The sequence below is a fragment of the Schistocerca americana genome, chromosome 7 (genome assembly GCF_021461395.2).
Source record: "Schistocerca americana isolate TAMUIC-IGC-003095 chromosome 7, iqSchAmer2.1, whole genome shotgun sequence".
Classification (NCBI taxonomy): Eukaryota; Metazoa; Arthropoda; class Insecta; order Orthoptera; family Acrididae; genus Schistocerca; species Schistocerca americana.
In genome coordinates this window covers 146501907-146514189 of record NC_060125.1, presented here as the reverse complement: position 1 = coordinate 146514189, position 12283 = coordinate 146501907, and the positions used below count along the sequence as shown (strand labels likewise).

Genomic DNA, 12283 nt, shown 5'->3' with positions numbered 1-12283 from the left:
TGCGGGCAAGTTTCACGCGTAGCCCGCGGAAGTCGACGAATAAACCAAGCAGGGAGCTAAACGTACCACAGCCGACGGTTTGGAAAATCTTACGGAAAAGGCTGAAGCAGAAGCCTTACCGTTTACAATTGCTACAAGCCCTGGCACCCGATGACAAAGTCAAACGCTTTGAATTTTCGGCGCGGTTGCAACAGCTCATGGAAGAGGATGCGTTCAGTGCGAAACTTGTTTTCAGTGATGAAGCAACATTTTTTCTTAATGGTGAAGTGAACAGACACAATGCGCGAATCTGGGCGGTAGAGAATCCTCACGCATTCGTGCAGCAAATTCGCATTTCACCAAAAGTTAACGTGTTTTGTGCAATCTCGCCATTTAAAGTTTACGGCACCTTTTTCTTCTGCGAAAAATACGTTACGGGACACGTGTATCTGGACATGCTGGAAAATTGGCTCATGCCACAACTGGAGAACGACAGCGCCGACTTCATCTTTCAACAGGATGGTGCTCCACCGCACTTCCATCATGATGTTCGGCATTTCTTAAACAGGAGATTGGAAAACCGATGGATCGGTCGTGGTGGAGATCATGATCAGCAATTCATGTCACGGCCTCCACGCTCTCCGACTTAACCCCATGCGATTTCTTTCTGTGGGGTTATGTGAAAGATTCAGTGTTTAAACCTCCTCTACCAAGAAACGTGCCAGCACTGCGAGCTCGCATCAACGAAGCTTTCGAACTCATCGATGGGGACATGCTGCGCCGAGTGTGGGAGGAACTTGATTATCGGCTTGATGTCTGCCGAATCACTAAAGGGGCACATATCGAACATTTGCGAATGCCTAAAAAAACTTTTTGAGTTTTTGTATGTGTGTGCAAAGCATTGTGAAAATATCTCAAATAATAAAGATATTGTAGAGCTGTGAAATCGCTTCAATCATTTGTAATAACCCTGTACATACTTCTCCCCGATCATGTCTACCAACCCAATACTATCCCCAGATGCGCGGCACGTCTGGCTCTCAGTGTCGCTCAGTCTCCTCAAAGATGGCCGCCCTATGCAGCCTCGAAACGACTGCCTAACTCAATGTTTGACAAAAAAATTACGAAGTCCGATTATTTGTATCTACCACCGTTTCTTGACAAATAATGTTCTTGTGGCGTGATTTTGCTTTTCCCAGACCGCTGATACTAAACATATATAAATAAATAAAAATACATAATTACTCACGTACCTCTTTAAACCTTAGAATTCTGCTGCTAGTGTCGTCTCTTTAAATTTATTTATTACCAAAAACACAGTTTCTATCAGTCGAGTCCCATATTCCGACCTCTCATTCAAAAATGGTACATATTCTGTTAAATCGACTATGACTACTCGGTGCAGCTCTACTAGCCACATCCGTTAACATTTTGTTCATATTAATCGGCCAAAGCATTGCCGAGATATTAGCTTCTGAACTTCCATAAATTTACAATTTTTAAGAAAACTATGACTTTTAAACTATTATACATTTTTGTGGCGCGTCTAGATAATTTAGCTTTAAATATTTTTCTGTCCATGAGTGCCAACTCGCACCTCCGTGTCACTCTTAGTTCTGTTTTTATCAGTTTTTCTCTGGCATATAAATTACTCCAAGGGCGCAAACACGGCCTTATTCTCCCCTGCCAAGCTTCCGCTCGGGTTTTCCCAAGGCCGCGTAATTGCCAGTCCCTCTCGATGGCCCCGTGCTCTGTGGCGGAAAACTGCATTCTAATCTTCCGCCACAGCTTGTACGCTCACAATTACTCCCACTTGCTACTCGATAAACGTAGTGCATGGTAAACTACATATTATAGCAGAAAAAGCTCAATGAACAAGTCCCTATATTATCTTATTTGGCAGCTTATACCTACCATTACTTAAGTAAACCTTCTGTAAATACGTTTATGCATCAGCATTTCCATGATGATGATATGATTGTCCAAAGGTTGTAAGTCACAAAACATAAACGAACCGAAGGTGCACCCGCAAGTTTTCTTAAAGTGCTCTAAATATTGTTCTTTTTTATCAGTCTTTTTATTTCATTGCACTACATTTCTTAGTAGAAATTACACAGCTCATACAGCAAGCACTACACCTTGTGCTGTCTTCTGTCGTGTGCCTCTGACCTGCATCAGTGTGGCAGCTCGGATCTCGGACTCTGTTCCTCAAGTTCTCCTGCCAGTCAGCTAACTCGATTCTAACAGGAACAAACAGAATTCACCCAGTCAATTTCGTATCAGCAAAGGTGTCCAGGTACCAAGAATTGGTCGGATACAAACCCACCCCTTCAGCTGTTCGGACTTGGCACAGTTAAAGCGAAATTTCAGGGCGAAACCTGACACAAACATACAGATGGTAGTGTTACCAAGAAATATATGATGGCTACAGACTTTTCTTTAATTACAACAATTCGTTCCATTCGGGAACAGAAACGGCCCAAATCGTTGCAACTATACAACAATGAGATAAGGTTTCTCTAAGCAAAGCGTGACTTGAAAATATGTGACAAGAATAGTACTCAAAAACATATTATATGAAGGGTTCCATATTAGGTTCCAGCAACAACCCTGTCTCTAGCTTTAACCCAAACAATAATATAACTGCAGTTCAATGACCAATGAAAATTAATGCACTACAAAATGAATAAAATACCCCATGGCACGATATAATACACAAATCACCCTATATTCCCCTGAAACTAAGTAATCCTAAACATAAAAACAAAATAAAAACAAATTATATATCCACCCAAATCTAAACATTTCTTCAATGACAACAAAAATATGTTATATGTATACCATTCAATTCCATATTCTCATCAGTCAATCCCATGCTGAACTATCTCCACCCCCACACACTAAAAAAATTTGGTGTGTGACCAAATCACAATCACCACCCAGAAAAACTGAATCAGTATTTGTGTCATTATAAACAATAAGGAAAAGTGCTGTATAGTGACTACAAGAGTTGTAGCCCATATCACTAGTCATTATGAGAGAATTAGCTGTGTCAACTGGCTGTTCCACAACTTCAGATACCACTATATTTCTGCTAAGACAAACATGAAAACCACAAGGCCATCCAGAAAATTCTTAAAACTAAACACGTATGTAAATAGTATACAGCATGGAGTCCCTTGCCAAAAAAAAAGACACCTTAGCTAGCATACACATGATAAATTAGAGGATCTCTGATCTCTGCTAGTGCTATAGGGTATTACCTGACTTTCGTGGGTTCATGTGCATTCACTCTGAGTGAATACTCAAAATCAGTCACCTTCCCTGGTTTTTCAGAAAACACATCTTTGTCTTTACTCAATAATTGATATAATTTTGCCTTCTCATCTTCAGAAATCCCCTTTGTACCACTTACTTTACTCCTTATCTCTTTCTTAACCTTCATCTTATCCATCCATCATTGTGCTACATTCAAACAAGCCACCAGTTCTGCATCATTGAGTGCATTTTTGAATTTAACATTTTCCTTCCCTCAAAGGTATTCAGTTCCACCATAAGGTCCTTACAATCTACATATGACTCATATTTACTCAGGAAATGAATCCCTAACATCAGATCCATACTTAAACTACCACCCCTTCCTCACTAGTTTACTGAAAGTTACTATAGCATTTTTAATTTTCACCCCTGTGACTGGAAATTACACTGCCCCCCTGTTCCTAATATGATCATAAAAGCTCTCTGCCAACCCAGAGACAGAAATTCCAATATCCACCAAAACAGTTTCACAGACCCCAACACACCAACAGTTATTATTGCCTACACCTCTTCAGTAAAATCATGCTTCAATTCTGTTTTGGTCAACAAGTCCTCCTCTGTCTGTTGTACATAATCTTTAGTCATGGTGCACACCTGCTCTTCACTAAGAGATTCAATATCCTTATCCCCTGAAAATATTTAATCAAAGGACTCTTTAATTCCAGAGTTTCCTACTCTCAACACACCTAGCTTTTTAGGAAAGCTATACTTTTCTTCCTCCCAGGTCACTGGTATCAACTGCAGGTGCCACTTTGCAAAATCAACCCAGTCATCAGCATCATAATCACACTCATCTTTCCCCACCCATTCATTATTTAGCTGCTCATGCATGGCTATCTGTTGTTCATCATTATACACTGTGAAATTTTCGATTTCATCAACATCCTCATTAATTGTAACATTATTCATAGTATTATTATCACCTATACAGTCTTTTCTCATTGTAAATACACATTCTTTATCCAATGGTTTAACAACATTATTCCAATTAACTGTTTCCTTGTAAGCGTGTTTCAATTCCTCACTTTCCCTACATAAATCCCTGATTTGTCTGACATAATCATGCTTGCTAGTCTCCCAATCATCAGGTGCACACTTCTGAAACCATTTTGCTCTGGCTATCCAATCATCAGAATCTCCCATGCTTCCTTAAAAAAGTGTGTATGCTGAGCTTCTTCACTCATACTATTAGCAACAGACATAAACTTAAACTTTAATCAACAGAATCCTTCATAGTCTGAATCACAATATCAACACCTGCTGCTCCCTTCTGCACAATAAAAACTTTACCCACAGCTACTGCTCGTTCATCGGTTACAGGAACTATAGCCTCCTCATTGGTAGATTCCATATCATTACTGGACTGAGTGTCTCCACATACATTGATAACACATTCTGCAGCCTTGTGCTGTATCAACATCATTACCCAAGACAACATCTGATACAGGATCTACTGCCTGCTCACTATTTAATACATTCACACTGCTGGAGCACATAACTTCCTGTATACCTCCATCTATAATAACATTTGAATTGGACACTGTGGCCTCCGCATAAATTGTACCTCTAACCACTGGTGAACGTTCCATTGCATTCAACACATTGCTATTTCTGCTGTGTACAAGTTAATGGCGTCATAGTATATTACTTTAAATGAAACGGTGACGAAAATAACGTAACTGGATATTTTAGTGGTAAATTCCACGATCTGTATGACAAAGTACCATGTAGTTGACACCACATGGAAGAAACTGGTACAGAGTAGTAATATCCTACTCAGCACTTTCCCTATCAAGTCGCAACAAATATGTAGCACTGATTGAACCATCTCACCCAAAAAGGCTTCCGATCAAATGGTAGCTGAACTGATAGAATCACAAATCAGTCCTTCCAACCCACGCACCCCCTCACCCACCCCAGGAATTCCCTTTGTGCCTATTACTTGTCCCTACAGCCTGGAGGAATAATGTTCATATTCTTACAGAACCGGTAAAGTGCGTGGGGATTGATGCGCTATTCTACCTCACTAAATCACAATAGAACTCTACATTAATAGAGCTACCTGATTCAGGAGTTCTATAAAGTTATAGTACGTGGAGGATAACGTTCGCTTGCAGTCGACTTCTCACAGGTATAGCTACACCAACACAGTTGGGTTGACTTTTTAATGTGAATGATCTCCAGTTGTATAGTAAAACTTGTGTAATAAATTATATACGTCAAATAACAGCCCAGAAGTGGCAAAATTTATTGGTAACAACCTTACAGGTTTTACAAAGTTACCAGACACGTGATTACAGGAAACTTCTTATGTTTTCCTATGCCAAAGTACGTGGCATTGCCTGGCTGGAGGCCACATCAGCAGAATTTATTGTGTGTTTGTTCTCCGCACAAGACTACTCATGTGTATCCACAACGAGTTGTATCTTTCTTTTCAACTACTGTGAGGAATGTAGTGTCATCACTTCGTCATTTGTTGGTAACGATTTACCGCTGTGGCTGCTATAATCACTTGATTCGTCATTGTTTTCCGTATGTTATGACGTCGATATCTTCGTCTCTGCAAACACTGAAATTTTGAGGTGTGATACTTCGTAATATTTAGTGCCATTTTGTTTATGGCTTGATTATTGAGGGTCCGAACGTAAACGATATGGTTGAGGGCTGGATAATAAGCGTATATTTCAGCAGAGGCAGCATCATGGGTTGGTTGAATCATTAAGGTCATTTATTGATCCAGAATTTTCTTAGAACATGATTTCCACATCAATAACTGCATATCTGAACGTTACAAAGAACAACATCACTTTAATAAGTGTTGTGGCATTTCATTTACATTTATAGCAATTTAGCGTGGTCATAAAATGTCTTGGGTTAGGTGTATTTGATGGCCCTTTGTGCCTAAAAGGCGTAGAAAATTGAATGTTCATGTGTGATTTAGTGTACTTTGCGATAAACATCTAATTTAATGAATTAAATAGGAAATCTAGAAGTGACGTTATTTAATTTGCGGTTGCAAAACGTGTGGTGTCTCACAACATACGATAGTAGACTTATTTATTTCTCTAAGATATCGACTCTGATGTTGTTTTTCAAAATGTCGCATCTCTCACTATTACTATCTTTGGTGACTTGTTTACAAGCAGTACGTAGTCTTCTGCAGTCTAAGTAATATTAGGTAATAATAACACCTTATTCCTTCCTTCCGTCCCGAGTACGACAATTGTGTTGTAAGTGTGTTTGTGGTGGTGCAGTTGGTTATACGGTTTTCTTTTGATAACCCATGGTTTCCAGAAATGCAACTGCACAGATTGTATATACATTTTACATGTTCAGATAATGCTGTTCCATGAACATCGCGCTTTTCACGTTTCTGACACATATTTTTAATATATTGTGAGCGATGATATCAAACAAATATAGTCTATGAAGCTTTTAGACAGCCTTCTAACCATAAACTACTCTTTATTACACAGCCTTCATTAGACCCAAGTCATTTTATATAATACCAGTAACTGAAAATGAACAGCATCATTCATATTTTTTCTAGTGAATAACGCCTTTCAGTATCTCCACCCCTCCTAAAACGATGCTTGAGAATAATTGAAATGCTAGAACATATACTTTAGGTGTATTATGATTTATATTAACATTTGGCCTAAGTAGATACTGTCAGTCTGTGCATTTGCCTGCTTAGTGCTGTATTTTTTTGCAGTTATGAGCCTGGTCAGGTTAGTTTTACGACATGGAATCACTACACCTAGCTTCTAATATGTTAACAGTTACTAGACATAGACATAGTTTAGAATATTTCAGGTGCAGATTTGACAAATATTTACTTATGTGGAAATTAACTTACACTTTCTTTACATTGGAGATACATGTGATGTCACATTAATTAATTTGAGTCTAACAGTGTCTTTTTTAATCCACTAACCTCAAGAAGCAATTTGAACACTGTACCTTTTACACAGCGTATGTATTTTGAAGGCTTGTACAATTTTATCTGCAGTTATAAGCCTATCAGGTTAGTTTTACGATATCGAAATATCAGGCCTACATTTTCAAATGTCAACTGTCATTAGGCACTGATATCTAGCAATGTGAGTGCATACATTAGAAGTTTAGGCACTAATTTCGTGAATACATGTATATATCGAAATTGACTCGCACTTTCGAATTACGGAAGATTTTTCAGTGGAGCCATCCACTGGTGACAGTAGAAAGTGGAATGTGATACAGGGTTTGTTTTTATTGCACATTATCTGGGTTTGTGGGATAGTATTGAAGGTAAAACGCATGTTTTCTAATTCTTAATTTGTGTTGTAGAGGCAAAATTTAATTTTTAATTACTTATAGATGTTGTTGTTGTTGTTGTTGTTGTTGTCTTCAGTCCAGAGACTGGTTTGACGCAGCTCTCCGGGCTACTCTATCCTGTGCAAGCTTCTTCATTTCCCAGTACTTACTGTATGTAACCTACATCCTTCTGAATCTGCTTAGTGTATTCATCTCTTGGTCTTCCTCTACGATTTTTACCCTCCACGATGCCCTTCAGCGCTAAATTTGTGATCCCCTGATGCCGCAGAACATATACTACCAACCGGTCCCTTCTTCTTGTCAAGTTGTGCCACAAATTTCTCTTCTCCCCAATTCTGTTGAATATCTCCTCGTTAGTTATGTGATCTACCCACCTAATCTTCAGCATTCTTCTGTAGCACCACATTTCGAAAGCTTCTATTCTCTTCTTGTGCAAACTATTTATCGTCCATGTTTCACTTCCATACGTGGCTACACTCCACACAAATACTTTCGGAAACGACTTCCTTACGCTTAAATCTATATCGATGTTAACAAATTCCTCTTCTTCAGAAACGCTTTCCTTGCCATTGCCAGTCTACATTTTATATCCTCTCTACTTCGGCCATCATCAGTTATTTTTGGCCCCAAATAGCAAAACTTACCTACTACCTTAAGTGTCTCATTTCTTGATCTAATTCCCTCAGCATCACCCGACTTAATTCGACAACATTCCGTTATAGTCGTGTTGCTTTTGTTGATGTTCATCTCATATCCTCCTTTCAAGACACTGTCCATTCCGTTCAGCTGCTCTTCCAAGTCCTTTGCTGTCTCTGACAGAATTACAATTTCGTCGGCAAACCTCAAAGTTTTTATTTCTTCTCCATGGATTTTAATACCTACTCTGAATTTTTCTTTTGTTTCCTTCACTGCTTGCTCAATATACAGATTGAACAACATCGGGGATAGGCTACAGGCCTGTCTCATTCCCTTCCCAACCACTGCTTCCCTTTCATCTCCCTCGACTCTTATAACTGCTATCTGGTCTCTGTACAAATTGTAAATAGCCTTTCACTCCCGGTATTTTACCCCGGCCACCTTCAGAATTTGAAAGAGAGTATTCCAGTCAACATTGTCAAAAGCTTTCTCTAAGTCTACAAATGGTAGAAACGTAGGTTTTCCTTTCCTTGATCTATTTTCTAAGATAAGTCGTAGGCTCAGTATAGCCTCACGTGTTCCAACATTTCTACGGAATCCAGACTGATCTTCCCCGAGGTCGGCTTCTACCAGCTTTTCCATTCGTCTATAAGGAATTCGCGTTAGTATTTTGCAGCCGTGACATATTAAACTGATCGTTCGGTAATTTTCACATCTCTCAACACCTGCTTTCTTTGGGGTTGGAATTATTATTATTATTATTATTATTTTACATTTTGCGCCCAGGATTGAGGTGCGGGAGTTGGGTACATTATGTTAAGTTGTTAAACAAAATGCTATTGAAAAGAGAATTCGCTGGTATGGAAAAAAGGTGAAATTCTTTTCCTCTATTATAGTAAAGCCACACAGTACACAATGTGTTTTTCGTAAGTTATTGACAACTGTGGCCACCTATTGCTTGTTTAATAAGACACTCTGTTTCCAGATTTTGTCGCAATACCTATTGCAAAGCTTATTTGTGCAATTTCACAAGAAGAACCAGCAATGAGAATGAGACCGATTGTGCAACAACGTTTTTATCAACGCCTGTAAGCAGTGGAAGGTCTAGACTTCATTATAACTTCGTTCTTCGAGAGCTACAAGATCATCAATGATATCTGTACAGATACCAGCTTCACAATGCTTTTCAGTTGAAGAATTTCTGAGCGCCTTTCTTGCAGCGTACTGGTCACATACAACACAACGTGGTGTCAAGGACATAAACTTTACCAAACTTTGAAAACTTACAATATTTGAAACGCTAAAACAATTTTTTCAACACATGGTACATGAAAACCAACATTTGTTAGAACCTTACAGCCCACCAGCGTTAATCCAGCTTTGCGTTTCAAAACATCCAAGATCATTACACATTTCGCTACTGACAGGACACTAGAATGACAATATTCACGGGTTCCGATACTTTATACAATTACTAGAGATAGAGAAATAATACAGCCAGTACAGAAATAAGTATTTTTCCCACTAAAACCGCAACTATCAGGACATAAACAACAAAGGGCAATCTGCGTCATTTACGAGTAATGAAGACAGACGAAACCATCATCACAAACACATCTGGAATTCGTGGTACAAGGTCATACTCTTTTCGCAAACTTTCTGATCGTGCCACTATTCACAACAGAGCAATGCAGAGTGTCCCTTTTCTGAACGAACAGGAAGTGGTATTGGATTTGAACAATTCTTGCATATTGCTGTACAAGAACGATGCTCAGATTTCATTAAAGTTTGAACAAAGCTTTTATAGAGAAATACAGTACATCAACAGTTTCTTAACTTCAAACGAAAACGTTGATTGGTACAAGTCACAGTTAAATAATACAGACTTTTATTACGCAAATAAAGATCACGAACAGCCAAAAAACATTTTAGAGGTAATACAGCCTACAGTAGACAGTTACAAAGCTATATCTGACCACGACAAACAACAATTACAGCAGATTCTTCAAACGCATGCTCATGTTTTTGTCAATTTCCGAGGAACCATTAGGGGACTTCTTAATAAATTTCCAGCGAAACAGCACAGTAATTTTGTAGGAAGACATTAACATATTCCATAAATTTGTAGAGATAAAGTGAAACAGGAGCTTGAATCCATACTTCAGGAAAGCACCACTGAAATAACAGCTAGCATAATAGTCCATCAAACATCTTACCGAAGAAAGACGGTTTTCTCATATTTGTTCAGAATTCAAGGCAAATAAATGAGACCATTGTACCTGAAACAGACAGACCAAAAATCTTGGCCAAGGCGTTACAGAAATATCACGGTCTCACCGTATTTTCCACTCTCGATTTCAAGTTCGGTTTTTGGGAAATTGAACTGCATCCAAACTGTTGCCAATACGCAGCGTTTCTTTGCTTTGGAATCGGTTACCAGTATTGCATACTCCGTTTCGGCTTGAATATTTCTTCAGCAGCATTTACCAGAGGATTAAACTCCAGTCTATGGAAAGAATTAAGGAACAGAATCACTACATATGTCAATGACAATCACTGCAGAGGAAACGTGGCACCAACACAATAACACTTTAAAGTCATTGTTAGATTTCTTTTTTAAAATAAGGTATTACTGTCAATGTCAATAAATCGCAGCTTGGAAAGATTTAAATTAATTTTTTAGTACATAAGATTTCAGCTTCTGGAATTAAACCTGATCCAGACAAACTTCAGGCCATTCAAGATATTGTTACTCCAACAAATAAACGCCAAATGAGAAGTTTTCTTGGCCTCATAAATTTCTTTCGCCGTTTCATTGATTACAAGGCTCTTCACAATCCACGGTTATGTCCGCTTAGTGGTAAAAAATACAAATTGCTGCTGGGACGAACAGGTTCAGAAAGAATTTGACACCTAAAACTGGCTTTGCTAGATGCAGCATTACTTTCACATCCCGACCTTTCTTGCGAGCTTTGTTTCCTACTGGAAGGTGAAAGACGGCAATTGGCGTTTATCTGTTTCAAGTGATTGAAGAAGATGAGGCTGCTGTTTAAAAAAGTATCGCCTTTTCAAGTTGAGTACTATCCCATTCTGAACGCTATTATTCCATCACCGAGCTCGAGGGGTTAGCAATAATTTGACCTTTTGGTAAATTTCGACATTTCTTATTTGGAAGACATTCTAAAGTTTTTGAAGACCACCGAGCCTTAGAATTTCTCATGGCACCCAAACATTCTCATGATCGATTAATAAAAACGGCAACATATTTACAAGAATTTAGCTGCACCATTGTGTACATTTCTGGTTTAACAAATGTTGTAGCAGACGCTTTATCACGATGTCTTGGAGAAACACAAACTGGCTCATTTACAGAGTTTTGTCAATCCAATGTCAGCGTGCTGTACCTACATGAAGCAGCATTCTAAAATTGCATTTCATCAGCTTTAAGTGTCATTGCAAGGGATCAAGACCAAGATCTGATACGGAGAAACATTAAACAAAAATAGCGTGACAAAACCAACTCTTCAGTCAGACCCTTTTATCTTGTAAGAAACGACTGAAACCTAACAGTACTATATGGCTTGTTCGTATCCCTGAAGATCTAGTTAGTAAACTTCTATGGTACATTCATGTAAGTTAGGGACACTATGAAAAACGAGAATGTTTTTACACACTTTGACAATCTTCTTACTTTTTCAACTTGGAAAAATGGATTCGACGACTTCTAGCGAAATGTGAATTGTGTCAATAGATTGAAACATTAACTACTTCATAGTTTTCCCAGCTATACGCTACCATTCGTGTTAAACTTCGCCATTTAGCAACCATTGACCTGTATGGACGTGTTACGACTAGTAGAAAAGGTTATCAGAACACTTTGTAGCTGTAGAACTTACTTCTAAATTCGTTTCATTCACACCATTGAGGAACGCAACTGCCGAAAATGTCTCAGCGGCATTTGTTAAGAACTTCTTAGGAAGAGTGTGACATGTTGACAAAGTTATCTCTGAGAATGGACATCAATTTAGACACA

The 12283-nt window shown here is 38.6% G+C and overlaps 1 protein-coding gene across 1 annotated transcript in view; it reads right to left on the bottom strand.

The window, feature by feature from the left end:
- Positions 1-4510: 4510 nt before the first annotated feature.
- The window catches only part of LOC124622803 (bromodomain-containing protein 4-like), a 90583-nt gene continuing 82810 nt past the window's right edge, over positions 4511-12283 (bottom strand). Inside the window, exon 3 of the mRNA XM_047148594.1 lies at positions 4511-4705. Within this exon, the coding sequence (XP_047004550.1) occupies positions 4511-4705 (195 nt within the window). The remainder of the gene's footprint in view (positions 4706-12283) is intronic.